This window comes from Buteo buteo, chromosome 4, assembly GCF_964188355.1.
Source record: "Buteo buteo chromosome 4, bButBut1.hap1.1, whole genome shotgun sequence".
Lineage (NCBI taxonomy): Eukaryota > Metazoa > Chordata > Aves > Accipitriformes > Accipitridae > Buteo > Buteo buteo.
The window spans coordinates 16,578,017-16,593,631 of record NC_134174.1 but is presented as its reverse complement, the minus strand read 5'-3'; the positions used below and the strand labels follow the sequence as shown (position 1 = coordinate 16,593,631).

The 15,615-nt window shown below is 36.5% G+C and overlaps 1 protein-coding gene across 6 annotated transcripts in view; it reads right to left on the bottom strand.

Moving 5' to 3' along the window:
• KIF21A (kinesin family member 21A) overlaps positions 1–15,615 on the bottom strand; it is a 93,467-nt gene that overhangs the window by 41,127 nt on the left and 36,725 nt on the right. For all 6 annotated transcript variants that reach the window (XM_075024886.1, XM_075024881.1, XM_075024884.1 and 3 more), the window contains exons 4-11: positions 14,817–14,966; positions 13,981–14,115; positions 10,612–10,779; positions 9,038–9,153; positions 5,309–5,504; positions 4,291–4,480; positions 3,508–3,571; positions 2,529–2,732 (exon numbers count right to left, since the gene is read on the bottom strand). In XM_075024886.1, coding sequence (XP_074880987.1) covers positions 2,529–2,732; positions 3,508–3,571; positions 4,291–4,480; positions 5,309–5,504; positions 9,038–9,153; positions 10,612–10,779; positions 13,981–14,115; positions 14,817–14,966 — 1,223 coding nt within the window. The remainder of the gene's footprint in view (positions 1–2,528; positions 2,733–3,507; positions 3,572–4,290; positions 4,481–5,308; positions 5,505–9,037; positions 9,154–10,611; positions 10,780–13,980; positions 14,116–14,816; positions 14,967–15,615) is intronic.

Genomic DNA, 15,615 nt, shown 5'->3' with positions numbered 1-15,615 from the left:
TGCCTTTTCACCTCATGCTGCCTGCCATCTTCCTTCAGTATCAGCTAGGAGCTAACACGCTAAATCCCATGTAATTTTATCACTAATTTAGTTTAATAAAGGTTAGGGAAGTCAAAAGACAACAGTCAAAAAAGGTTACCAGGCATGTAAGGCTCACTAATGATTGAAAGGGACATAGCAGGTTTGCTCTGGGGCTTCCAGTGAATAGGTCACACTGTGGGACACTCCAATCAAGCATGTCAGTACTTCAGTAGCCAAAACATTACTGCCATGTAAACTGTTTCCAATAAACTTTATGACAAATGCTCATTAAAGGCTACAGATATATAGCAGTACATACCTGCTGCTCATTCAGAAACTGGGTCTTAGATCTTCAGGCTAGCTCACAACAATTTAGATAAGTGGCATATATTTAAAATTATGCACCTTTCATCATACTGACCCATAACCAGGAAACAAACAGGTCAAGAAAGGTAGCAGATGGGGCAGAACTAGTAACTAGGCTTATCGATCCCATTTTAGCAGGAATATGATAGTTAGACAACTTTAAAAGAACAGCAACCCTAAAAAGAAATAGTACAGTAAAAGCAGCTAAATGCCTGTAGAACACAGAAGTAGAGCAAAGAATCCCTTCCAAACTGCAGGGTAAATTGTCCCTTTGCAATACATTAGCATACCCATTGCCAATTCCTGAAATTTCAGTAGAATAAAAATCCACAGTGATATATCCTGAACACAGGCTTTGCATTTCATTAATTAGATAGAAGCACTCCACAGGTAACAAGTATGACAGGCTATATGCATAATCCCTCAAATTCTAACATTTCTTAGCTTCTAAGGAATTTCTCTCCTAACATATGCACTTCAGAAATTCATAAATATTTATTGCAAAGCAGTCTGCAGATGGGCCAGTAAACAGATTCAAACCTTACCAGCACTTTGAAGAGTATGATCCCATTCTACAGAATGGAAGACCTGCTTTAACATGCAGGCTGGACCATCAAGAGGTCTCTTCCAACTTAAATTTTTCTATGGTTCTCTAATTCTATAATGCTAGAATAGAAAACTGATCTCAAATTAGTTTACAGAAAGTATTCCCTAATTCTGGATCAGACTACTTGGCCATTCACAAGATTATTGTCCTGGTGTGAACAAGTGTGACTGGATGCAGAAGCTTCTTTCGGAAAAAAAAAAACAACACAAAAAGAACAACCATCTGTTTTACTTACTACTGTATGTAGGGTAAAACTTCCAAATGTTTTTTTAAAGTCATCATCTCTTATAATAAAATATATTACTCAATATATCTAGTAACCTTTATCTGTTTTCTGGTCACAATCCTGTCTGCTACCTAATACTCAGGCCTCAAACTAACAATTGGGGCTTTATCTAAACATGAATCTAAACGCATGCTTGATTTTAAAAGGTGTCAAAACATACAAAAATCAAATCTTTCTGTTCTTGCGTTTACAGTTAAAGAACATATTGAAGCATTTGGCTGAAGAGAGGCCAGAACATTCTGCTGATTTCATTTAACACTTCCACCCTGCCCTCAAGTTCCTATAAACATGAGACACAAAATCTATCAAAATCTCCATAAATGTATAAGAGTTTCCTTAAAAATGATATGCAAAGGAAGAATTTAGTTGTTATTAAAATGAGTGTTCTCCACGAGTATCAGACATTGACTTGGTGAATGGATTTAGATATTGGACCTCAAATTGCAGATATCACTAACTCAAGTCTACTTTATACTTCAACTATATTTCAGGCTTATACTGTTTTGGTTTCACTCTTAACTTGTAGAAGAAGTCTGAAGGGCCATTAGTAGAAAGAGTAATAGATTAGAAGTGTGGAAAATTTCAAGGAAAAGGGAAAAATCTAAGGGAATCAGAGTTTCAGAGTACACAAACAGATCCTTGCTGTACTAACTGCTGTCTGAACAGGCATTTTTATCAATGTCTATGAGCATTTTAGTAGATGAGAAGTCGGACAGCAAAAAACAGCAAAGCATGATGTTGCAGAGAATTAGGAAACCTCAAATTAAAAACATTTATAAAAGCAGAAGATAAAGCAAAAGAAGCCATTCCAAGAGCTACCAAAGAATTCCCAGCTATTCAGAATATCTTTTCTTCAGAAAGCTGTTTCAGTTTTGACGTACGGTAGAAAAAAGTTTATAATTTTTGGTTTTGCAAACTTCTGTTGAATTTCAAAGCATTTAAAAAAATTTTTTTTTAAATATCAAAATTTATGGAAAGCACCTGTGCTTTTACCACTGTGCATAATTATATAGAAAAATTCATTACAACAGAGACATTCATTGTACAAATACTGCATACTTCACTGGAAGAAAAGATGCAGAAGAAAAACATTTACAACTTCAATGTGTAAAAGGGTTCGAAGGAACAGCAGTTCAGGATCCAAACCCACAGAGCAGCAACGAATTAATTTTAAAATCTCAGTGGTTAAAAAAATACACTACTTTACTAATAAAGAGAAAACAAATAGCATTATAATTCATACACCACCTCTTTTTCTTTTTCCTTTCTTTTTTTTTCAGCTTTTCTAGATCTTTCTTGGCTATATCTAGAATTTCCATTGTCTCTTTCTCTGAAGAAAGCATAGAAGCAGAAAATGCTGATGGTCCACCAAAGTATGTAGATCTTGCTGAAGCTCTTGACAAGTTACGTCGAAGATTTTCATTCACTGCTTCACTTTCTAATAATTTTGCTCTTAAAAAAAAAATTTTAGAGCATGAATCGCAAGTATTGCTAATGCACGAGATGTATACTCTTTAGCATCTGTAACTGCAATGCATTACCTTCAGTTTAAAAAGAAACTACAAACCAAGGTAAAGTCTCACAAAATACAAATGTAGCAAATCCCTTGATGAGACCACTTTACACAACCTTTGTGTATGTTGTGCATATAATTTATACCCTAGACAGAAACATATACATGTCTGTATAAATATACACACAGATATATGTACAGATATATACCTGTGTGTATATACCTATTACATGAAAGCTACACAAGATCTCTAACACTAACTGGGAATAGGCCAGATAATTATTTTTTTTTTGCATGATACACCTCCAAGAAATAGAGAAATAAAAATATCTAAAATATTTAATACTTTAAAGAGAAAGCAGATTTTTTTTTAAACACTAAATCATAACAAGTAATTTCTCAGTACTATCATTTATACAGAAGGTGATGAATTTATAAAACAACTGTTCTAAGTTTTGCTGTCCTTTGTGCAACAATATCAAGTTATCATCATTATTTAGGCAACATCTTACTTTCATCTCTATCGTCAGCTTCATCTTTAACATTTTAATTTTTTGTGGCCAAGAGCAACACCAGATGGTTGTAGAAGCTGAAGGACCACTGTCCTGAAGTAATCCCCACATAGGAAAGCTGAAGTATTTACTTGCTAACACTTACAGTATTTACTTTTTTTTTTTTAAATAAAAATCGTTCAACAACATATTATGCAAATACCTGAGATCTTCAATTTCCTTGATATAATTATGAATCATGTTACTAATTTCTTCATTTCCTTCTCCTTTGAAGGACAGAGAGAAAGAGGGGGTGGGAGGAAGAGAGAGATTGAGAAAGGACGGTAACAGTATAAATATCTGAATACAGCTACTAGGTACAATGTACCAGCAAAGAGACAAAATCATATGGGCTACATGTTTAGATCTTATCTGGTTTGTAAAATATACTTCCTCCTTAAGCTGCATTAAGTGTTAGGTTCCTCTGTGTCACATGATCAGAATTATGTCAAGTGACTTTTTCTATTTTATTTGTTTTCCATATTACCACCTTCTAACAATGCATGTACCATAAATCAAATGTAACCTGACAAATAGTGCACAAAAAGAACAATGCAGTCATGGTAAGTGAATTGGTTGATTATTCTATGAGGTAAAAAGCAAGCCAACATTCACCCATCTGTGTCCAGGTCCTCATCCAAAGCAAAATATTTAAGTCCATGTATAGCTAAGCATACAAGTAATTCCTATCCAAAGGTATTATTTCACATTTTATGTTGCTCATAGTCCTACATGAATGGTCAAATCAGGGTACCAAACTATTTCTAATAGAAGTGTCCAGAAACAGAGGAAAGAATCAGATGGGGGCCTATCCCTGCCAAAGCAGGTCCTACATTATTGTTACAAAGGCATCACTTCATTCCAAAGGATCCATGAAGCAAGAACATAACTTATTTAAGTTTATGAACTTATGAACCAGTTTACACACAACGCACCCACAGCATACCTGCTCTGGCTAGCACTTGATTGGCCTGATCACTCATAAGTTGCGTTATTCTTGCTCTCAGTGCATCAATAGTCTCTTGCATTGCTTTAATTCTAACACGCAGATTGTTGTTTTCTGTTTGCAGCATCGCATTTTCATGAAACATGTCATTAATGCTTTCAACACCTTCTTCATCTATAATCCTTTTACCCTTAAGAAAGTAAATATATTTTATTACTAGTAAAGGCTGACCTACACATGAAAAATTTTTAACTTGGCAAAGGAAATCCGCAGATTACTTGAAATTTGAAATAGACACTCATAGCAAAAGATAATCTTCTATTGAAAAGTTTAAAACAATCGATAAATAGATAGTTTTCAAAACATTGATGTCTGGCCCACACCTTAGCATTTGGGTCCTGTGTAATTCCATCTTAGTCTGAAGTACAAGTTCTTGAAAAGGTTAAGAAATGAGAAGACAAATCTTTATGAAATCAGGATACTGTCTCAAGGATAACAAAGGAGGACAACACTGGTAACCACATTTATTGCTGAAAACATTATCCATTTTAAATTTCAGGAAGAAATGGTCATTGTGTAGTATTAGTATCTGCCTTATATAATTTAAAACTTATTTTTTAAACACAAATTGTTTTACCTGTCTAGAAGGTTTTAAAAGCAATACACAGTAACTGTACACATTCATTTATGTGCCAATCTAAACTGTGGTAATTTTTACTTTAGAAGTGATTATTCCTCATTGCTGAGCATGACAAGGTCAATTTTTGCCTTTCAAATAGCAAACACAATGCAGCATCTGTTGACATCATTGGCATTCATTGATGTATCTTTTCTCTGTGGATGCAATCTAAGTTTTCTAAAAACATCTGGTAATCACTGGAATTAGAAGTGTTTTTTAAGTTAGGGTTGCTGTTCAAATCTTTTTAGTGTATGAAGTGGAAGTAGCCACCAGAAAAAAAAAAAGCTATAGAACTATAAGCATTTTAAAGCAGAAGAAATCCTAAGAGGATAAACTTACTGTTTTGTATTCCATGAGTTCCATTTGTAGCCGTGTAATCTCACTGCGCAAAGCATTTATTTGTTGACTCGCCCTATCCTGATTAACTACCACCTTGTTCTTGATGTTCCGGGCCCGATTGGCATACTTTAATGTGTTCAAAGTTTCCATGAAATCTCGATCCGAAGGGCTCACGCATGCTATCATAAGCGTTTGACTGGAAGTTAGAAACATAGGTCAGTGTTACATACCAAGAACAAAAAGAGCAGAGAGAAGCTAACAGGTCTTCAGATAGAAGATGAAACAAGAATAGTGACTTCAGAACATTTGTGAAAATATTCCTCGATCTAACCCACAGTAGAAGACTATCAACCACAAAGTTCAGCACTGTTACATCTTGTATCTCCCTAGCATAGCATAGGAGATGCCAGATCATTAATTGTTCTGCATGTAAAACTATAAAAGCAATTTAATTGGTGTTCCTATAAATGTTTTTCAACCAAATTCAGTTTGTTTAACCATACACAAACTGAGACTTAGAAACTTGAGATCAACCTAAACTCCTAGATAGTGATTTGGATCACACAGTTGTCAGGACTGCCTACTCTAATTCCCGAGGTGTGTACCTATTTAATCTGAAAGTTGCCTGAATGCTCATCTGAGGTGTCCATGCATGCACACAACTCCCTAAGGTACCTATTATCTACCACTCCCTAAGGTACCCATTATCTATCTTGGGTTCTACCGAGATCCAAACTGCCTGAATTCTCCACTGCAAATTATCTCCTGTTCTCCAACAGAAGCACAAAAGCTAGTACTTACCCTTAGTACATCTGGCTATAATTGTATTTATTCCATGTTTCATAACACCACTGCTTAGAGTACTTCCACAAAAAGCAGAACCTGAGCTCTAGGCCCAAGAGGATTATGAACAAACATCTTCCTACAACACCCTCTAGCCATCCCATCATGGGACATGCAGGGTGAGAACATACTCCCTGCTCCAAGTGAAAGACTGAGCAGACAGAACCAGTGGGACAAAAGCAGAAAACGGCAAAAAAATTTTCATGACAACCAAGTGCTTTCATCATTCAACAGGCAGATGGAGGAATGGGGGTCTCTTCCCTCGCTCCCTGGAGTACACTCATTTCACATCAGATGAGAACAGCCTAGAGGGGTCAGAAGCAGAGTTCCAGCTGTAGATCATACTCTGAAGATGCCTACATGGCCTAAATTCTCAAGAGACAGAGGAAAACATCTACATTTGATGGACTCAGTACTCCCCTCCAGGCTTTAGAGGAATTTGCCTCTCTGTTGTACGTTAAAGCTTAGGTGGTTGCGCTAGGACGAGTGCACTGTCTCCAGGACAATGAGCAATATCTGCATTAGGCAGACTGGATTCTGATCTTCACTTTCTATAATTTCAGACTGAGACAAACAAATTAATCCCTGCAACCCTTTGTGAAGCAAACAATTACCTTCACCATACACACCAATAAACTAAACTGGAAAGGGTAACTAGCCTGAGGATACAAGAAAGAATTAGTTTCAGCAGTTTCTCAGACCTCCTGTGTACCTTTGTGTCAGTTCTCCCCTTGAGGTTAGTCCTCAAGTTGAAACTATGTGCGATTAAGAACAAATTTTTAATTCTGACATCAGGACTACTTGTGCTCTCAGTCAAGAATGTGATTACTTTTCTAAACCTCAGAGGACTGGTTCTGCTAGGTGTCTGTCTTGAAAACTGAACAACTTGAACTCCACTTTCCTATCTGAATTGTATAATGAACTATTTTTTTTTTAAAAAAAAACTATTCTACTCCCTTTATTTTACCACTTCTTTAGACTGCTGCCCCTGTCCCAGAAGTTACAAAAGTTCTCATTTTTCATATTATATTTTATAAAAGTCCTTTCCAAAGACACCCATACTCCATATTCTTACTTGAATAATTCGTGAAATATTAATATTTAAATGCTGCTTGAGAACTGTTACAGCATTATATTTAAAATCAGGATTATGGTGAGAATGGTACAGTGATACAATGCTTTCATCATTGTTGACTCAGGACTCACTGCAATCTAACCTGAATCACTACTAGTAAACCTTTTTTAATTATTTGCAAAAAAGAAACAATAATATGGACTGTAATACCGAGGGTAGAATTTGGAAGGCTATGGAACAGGCTAACAGAAATCTAATAATCTGATTTCCCAGAAGAAAAACTGCATATTTATTAAAATTCAGCTTTCCCACACTTTTTGGTTGCCAAAGCATAGATAAGAAATTATTCAAATTGTGTTAATATGTATAACTCTTCCTTAACAGCAAACTGCTAATTTGACATGTCTCAGCAGGTACATCACATAAACAAAAATAGGTGGTGATGGGCGTCCACAAATTTGACATCGGTTAGAAACAGACAGAAAAAAATATATCCGAATATCCTTGAAAATGCTCTGGGACAGCATTTGTGATTTGTCCATTAGTACACTATACTATGCAATTTCTCCTGAAGAACAGGAGGGGGAGCAGTGAAGCTGTAAAATAGGAAAACATTTTGGAGTCAAAATTTCAACAACAGTGCAATTTTAGAAGTGGTTGAAAAAATGTTCATTAGCTACTGTATTTGATATAAATTTTAGTCAAAAAGTGCTATTTCTAGTTATTTCCAGAAAGACCTTAGAAGAGCTATACTCTTAATTTCTGCTGGTTTTTTCATAATTCCTGAGTTTCTTCCTCCCTTAAGCACTTCCGAAAATTCTAGCCTTTATTTTACTTGTTTTTTCCAGCTCTTTGCTTTTCCTTACACTGCAGTGCTGCAAGGTCTTACTGAATTTATCTCTCTGAAAAGCAGAGCAATGATTTAAGAGTTGTCTTCCACTTCTCCCTATTCTTTTGTGAAATGCCCAGAAAGCTTCCTGCCCTCCTAAAAATAGTAGTCAGCCATACTGGATTAAATAGAGCAATAAGAGTACTGCCTTGCTAAAACACATCCAACTACACTCCCTTTTGTATGTGTACATGTTAATGTTACAAATACAAAGTTTGTTTTATTTTAATAAATTTGTTAATGCTTGCTTAGACAAAGCTTTCAGGGGCCAAAGCTTCTCTTTCTTGTATGTGCAGTAGGTATGTAGGTATACAGAACAGGTTCATACAAACAGTTCTGGTGATACACTAGTTTGTTTTTATTAGGCTGTAATCAGATAACTGGACAGATGCACTATACCCTGAGGTATACAACCTTTACAAAAAGATGGCAGTGCCTGTGGTAAGCCAACTCCAGTCTCCTGTGCATGGCACTCAGAGCCAATAATTAAGTGCCATTTAAAAAAAAAAAAAGTAACAAAAAAAACCTCTGAAGGCAAAATTCATCACAGCTTTAAAATATACTGTAGTCAATAAGGCTATAACACAATAACAAAGTTTACCATTTATGCTATCTACAATCTAAAGATGTCTTCATGGAAGGGACTTGTCCTGGAAATGGTAACTTCTAAGTAACTTGAAGCCTCATGTCTAATAAAGCTACGCTAGCTGAACTGAAAACAACAATGCAAAAATGCTCTTTAAAATCTTTTCCCTGCATTGTCAGTGTTTTCCATCATGACAGTAATTTAACTTCAGAACCTCCCTCCATCAAAAAGTGGCTATTTTTATCCATTGTTTAATGTTTATTTTACTTTCTGAAGATTATGTGCTCATTCATGCTCATTCACAATGAAATACAGAAAGTGTTCTAGTTTTCATACCTGTTTCCCCCAAGAGAGTCTTGAAGTAGCCTTGTAAGCTTTGAATCTCTGTATGGTACATGAGTTGCCTTCTTACTTTTATCTCCCAGTGCACTTATTACATTACCAAGTGCCAGCTATAAAACACCAAATCATGTAATGCACAAGTTAAAATCAGTTCTTCAGTAGTTTAAAACAGCTATAAACTGGGGTCTGAATATTGTAAAAAAATGAATATACTCATGAAAGTTAAGATAAAAAAATATTTCTGAGGATTTTTACATTTTACAGTAGACATCTATAAACTTTTGTGCTATCAACAGTGAAGCAGATGACTTGCAGTCTGTTATCTGCAAGTGCTAAGTGCTTAGCACAATTTGCATGCATTGTCTATTGGTATCTCATGGCAGTCGCAAACTAAAGTTAGAACTACTTCATGTAACAAACATTTACTTTCTATGATTATTAAAGGTGAACTCTATTTCTAGCAGTAGCTATATTATTTTTAAAAATAATTTTTTTATCAGTGTGCTTTATACTAGATTTAGAATAAAATATGGGGCATTAATATTAAAAAAAACCCAGACTTTATTACCTCTACAGATATGAAATAAAGAATGTATGATGAGTATTTAAGCATTTAAGGCTTGAAATTATGTAGTCCATAACTATCCTCTTTTGTTGCTAAAAGGGTCTAATCCATGTTTATAAACAACCTAACATTTGGCTGCAAAATTATTTTTAATGTGCAACTGCACATACTTCAATCATATGCCAAATTAAAGAACATTCCTCTAGATGGCACCCTGTACAGTCAATTCTTAGTCTTGAAAATGGTCTTACTGCATCCAGCAGTTGAAGAACTGTATATACACCACATTCTGTGACTGCTTTGAAGTGTTTAAATCACTTTCAATCTGTTTCTCAAAGCTGAGGCCTGGAATTCACTGTAAATGAAAGTTTCGTGATCATATAAAATATTACTTTTATCACACTGATTTTCACCTTCGCACATTCTGTATCCTATTTGTTAGGGATACATCTATGTCACCTAAACCCCCAAATTTCTGTTGGCTTTATATGTGCTTATATCAATGATGAAATTGAACTGAATTATCTTTCTCTTCCATATAATATAACCACAATAACTACAGGGTTGGTTTACATTATGTGTCATAATTATAACAAAGAACCAGCATTTATTGATCAATTAAGCTTAATAATTGTTCATGTTTTACATGCCTGTACTCCTTGCAAACTGCTTGTAATAGTCTCCAATTGTTTGGGTCTTGACAGAATAAAAAAATAAAAATAAGTGAAAGGAACTCTACAATACATTTTAAAAGTTAGAGTAACTAACTATGTTTCACAACAGTTGTAAGTACTGTAATTTGCTAGCTAGGGTCTAGTCCAACCAAGAAAACACTAGCAAGCCAGAACCCAGTAAGAATCAATATATACTGTTAACATCTCATGCTACAGTCCTCACTCTGCACACAATGCGTTTCTACTTTAGGGATTACTAAAAACAAGTGATCCAAAAAGGAAGCGAAGATGGTACCAACAGCCTATGGAAACAAGTTGTATAGTCTTACTAGTCCACAGTTGATGGAAATGCCTTCTTTTGCCCTTTCTCCTGTAGCTCCTGTTCGCTTTAACCTTTCTGATCCTGCTAGATCAACAAAATGGAACTTGGCAGTAAGAGTTTCAAATTCATTCATCTCAGAAGATTCAGATATTATCCTGTTATCAGTGGCATTATCCTGTAATTAAGAACAACCCATAAAGCTTGGTAAGACCTTTCACATTAACATTTGTCTACTGCAAAGTTTAATCAACAATTATTTACAAGACTACCTATTTGTCATGCCCAATTCCTTCCATATTTACTCATTCTCTTACAACTACAACATTATCTCTCAAAAAACTATCTCCATTTTAATCACAGGTACTAACACACCATTCTTGAAGACCCAGCTCTAGACCCACGTGAATACCAATTACTTTAAGTATGAGCTACAATTGTTTTTTGTTGGAGGAATGGGGGGATACATATATTAAAACATACAAGTCTTCAGCAAGGTGGGCAAAAAGATTTGTACTTCTCCTGGAACGCAAGTCTTACATCAACTGTTGAAGGAAATTTATTAAAAAAAAACAAAACAAAACAAAAACAAACAAAAAACCAAACCACAAACTAATTATATTATTACCCCCCAAAATTACCAGACCCCCTTAGCTCATAAACCTGCCAAATAACTCAAAGATATTTTGATTTTATACCTCTCTAATCCCCATCATCAGCTTCCCTGTGGCATGATTCTTCAACTGTATTTTAGGAATTATTTTTTTAAGCCAGTTTTCCTAGCAGCCACTATTCCACCAGCACTTCTGACTTGACCAGAAAATAAGGACAGCAGAGGAAATGAGGGAGAAAGAAGAGGTTCCTTTCTCCACCCCCTTACCCAAGTAAGCTGTAATGACTGGCATTTGACTCATGCCTCTGTCAGTGCAGGGAGTCTGCCCAGGAACACACTGCACTACGGGCTGGTACCATAGCCTCAGCCTCTTTCCACTTCATGTCCCAAAGCACAGCAGCAAAATTATCCTTTTTCATTAGATAATCCTGAGTTTCTGCTGTCAATTAGTATAGCTGTACCATATACCGTGGAGTTTTATTTTATTCTAGGTGTAGTTAAGTCTTGTCAGGAAAGCAACACTGAATGAGAAAAATCTTTAGAAAAATCTTTAGGTCACTTCTTGACCTTCCTGGTAAGATACCCATTGCAGGGCAATTTCTACCTACTTGTCATGGAAGCTTCAGGCATATACTGAGTGTATACAGGATTTATAACATATTCACACAGCCCAATATACAGGCTTTATTAGGAATCTCTATTACAGAAAGCATATTGTTCTAGTTTTTCTTTAAAAAAACAAACAAACAAACAAATAAACAAAAAACCCCAGACCCTCAGGTATTCTGTGGCAATGATCTTCATGCCCTTGGTCAGCTAGCCCACAGCTCCCTTCACTACTGCAAGGGGTAATGCATGTGTCTGCAGACTAAACCATTCTCACGGCAGTTAAATGTTTCATGCTTCTTAAATAATCTCCTTTTGTAGCAGTTTCAGGAGAGAACAGGAATTGTGTCACTTCCACAAGACTGGAAATCACCATTTCTGATATTTTGTCATTTACACTGCTGTGGACTGCATACTCTTTCCCAGCCCTCACAGTAATGATTAATGCATCTTTTCACTCTCGCTAATTTAGTAAGTCAAATGTACATCCAGAAACTTCTGAGGAGCATGGATGGTGTGAACACAGCATGAGGAGCAGCGCATCTGTGCACTGCAGCCCTGGCTGCCTGCCCACACTGGGCACCAGGGACCGCATGCAGAGGGGACACAGCCAACGCTGTCATCCAAGGAAAAGAAACTGTGTTGCCCTAGTAACAAAGGTCTCCCAAAACTGTTGTCTGCAGAAACTTGAGCTGCACCTCTCCTGGCCACCCAATAATAGTTCATATTAATTTATATGCCAGGAGCATTCAGAGGCCAACATGAGGTCTAAACCCTACTCTCCTAAACACCACAGGGCAAGAAGAGGGTGCCGTCTCCACAGATTAAGGATCTAGCAATGCCCTGCTCTAGACAGTCAAATTATCTTGCTCATATCTCCCAAAAAAGAAGAAACAAAACACAGTTTGACATTAGGCAGAAGGCAGCCACCTATTCTTCTAACACAAGCCTCTGTTAAAAACCAGGCAGAGCCAGGCAAGAGTCCTGTGGGCGGCTCAGCTGGTGGGGAAGACTGCAAGTGCACCAGTGCAGGTGGATTGACTGCGGGGAACGAGGCTCTCAGATGAGTTCTCACTCCCCAGCTACACGGACAGTTTTCAACAAAACCCCCGAGCAGACAGTGTCACCACACAGTGACCGAGGTACCCTGTCTGGGCTCCGAGCACGGTGCCAGCCACTCCCAAGTGAGAAGACAGACAGCTGCCCGCACCACCAGATCCACAGTTTCAGCGTGGAAAGCAGGAAGAAGTGTTTTTAACAGGTGTATAAAGCAGGTCTACATACCACAAAGGACCAGGGACTGACCCTCATTTGCCTGCAAATGATTATTTGTAGTGTTAAAAAAAAAAAAAAAAAAAAAGGCAAAAAACCCACTACAAATCCAATCCACTGTTCCACATGCTTAAAAACCTGATATCTATGTGTAAAATGCTAGCCAGATACTTAAGAGTTCACTAAAACATTTTAAAATTTTGATACCTTTAGAATAATCAAATTAAGTCCCCCTTAAGCTACTGTAGTTTTCAGTAATATGGATTTATTCAGAACTCTCCTCTTTACAAGATACACCAACAGCAACTAATAACTGGACATTCACATGAAGAATCTATGGAACAGCTCCGTGTACATTCATAGTTTTCATAGTTCAAATTTCAGGTTAAGTGCTTAGCCTTAACAAAATATCTGAACCCCAAATATATATCTGTTTGGAATAAAACCACTAAGCCTCAGAATGAAATGCTTTTCTACTTGCTCCTTGTTGGATATCAACACTTAATCTGAAATATCCAAGCATTTTCACTTAGCTGACTGCAAGCTTAAACCCACTAACTACTAAGACACTTAAAAACACTTTCCCAATTAAAGACAAATTACATTTTAACTTTCTTACTTGTGTATGTTGCAACAAAATACTGAAAAAAATGCTAGAGAAGAATGGGCACATTCATGTAAGAGGCTGCAGTTTATGGTTGCCTCTGGCTAGAGGATGGTTACATATGCACAGATTAAATCAAATTATTGTAATACTTAACAAATTCACCAAGCATGATGATTGTAGCATCTTTACTAAGTGCAATTCAAATAGCAGTGGCTGCCAAAACATTCACATTTTGAAAAATGGTTACTAAAGTGAAGTTTAATAACAGCAAAGATACATACAGTGTTAAATGCAGGACAGACTCTGGTTTGACATAAGTGGATAGTAAAGATAGCATGTGACCGTGAGCTCTGAACATTCATCTGAGTGCTGGCAGTGGTTCGAGACAAAGCCCCCAGCTTCAAGCACTGCATCATCTAGAAAACAGACAAGAAGTAAATTGCATTGCTTGCAGTTTAAATAAAAAGTGTTCCTATAATGCTGTTTTGGATATAAATAAGCTTTTTCTCTTTGCTACAATTTCAGTTCCTATATGCCAAGAAGCACAAAGATTCTTAAATAAGAAAAGTATTTTTTGTGGTTTCTGAAAGAAAACACTTAAATCTTTGTACCCCTCTTTTTACTGTCCCCTTGTAGTAACATAGCAATACTCCTTCCATTCACCTGTGGCCAAAATGTACGATTTTTGTACTTTTTGTACAAAAAACATACAGTACAATAACATTTGTATTCAGATTTGCAATGCACATGAACAGCAGTTTACCTCACATCAGTCATCAGGCAAAACTCTCCTGTCACAGGAAAAATAACGTATATAAGATTTGGGAGATCAGATTTACACACATACCAAAACTTTCTCTCCCAGCAGAACCATATTATTAGCAAAAGTCTGTTCCTAGCATTAAGTGAAAGTGATACGCACTTAATATCAAACATTCATCAGATTTAAGGCTACAGAAACTAAAGAAAATAAAAGTTTCAGCTAAATTTTACACCTAAACTGTTCAAGATGCAGATGTTAGCAAGCATAGCCTCTATTTTTAACTGCTTATCAAAACATACAACATTTTTAGAATGTACTTGGTAAGCTGCAGAGTAATTTATTTTCATTTATCACCTCCGATTCTCCATTCACAGTTCGGGTTGTAACACCCACTGTATAAATTCCTCCCGCTGAATCTTCATGTATTTTAATATTTGATTTTTTATTCTTTGCATCAATATCACGTGTGGTATCAAACAGATCAAGAATTTCTTCATTGTAAAGCTGAGGAGAAAAAAAAAAAAAGGCAAAAAGCCATGTATTACTTTAGGAAGTAATTCCTCCAAAGACTAACAAATCTGTGCATGGCACATACAGAAAGTTCTAAAAATCCAAAAGCCAAGACTCAAAAAAGGATGCGGTGAAACATCCAAACTTACAGGGACAATAGGGTGATAGATAGAGCAGCTGCAAATTAAGTCACCTGCACACCTTACTATTATGCCACCCAAGGAAGCACTAACTTCCTCCACATGGTCAGATCTGGGAGAAGATTCTTTGGTGGGACCAGGGAAGGGGAGGCACTCGATGCCAGCAGAACAGTGGCAGTGGTTTCTGTGGCAGGTACCTGCTGCCTTCAGGCTTGGCCTTAGGCTTTTCTTTTGTTCTGTTGATTCATTTGGCTGCACCCTCCTCCAAACACTTCAAACTCACTCCACTTGCTCTCCCTGCCATCACACCTTTTCTCATCTCCTCTCTCACCTTAATAATTCTATGTCTCTCTTTAATTTAGATAAACTGGAAGGAATTTAACATAATAGTTTTTGTGCAAGCTCCTTATTAAAGACACCAACCAGCAGGCCAAAAATACTATGGCATGGTTTCTTGAGCAGGGCTTTTGTACTTTCCTCCATACAATACCTACACTTCGGTG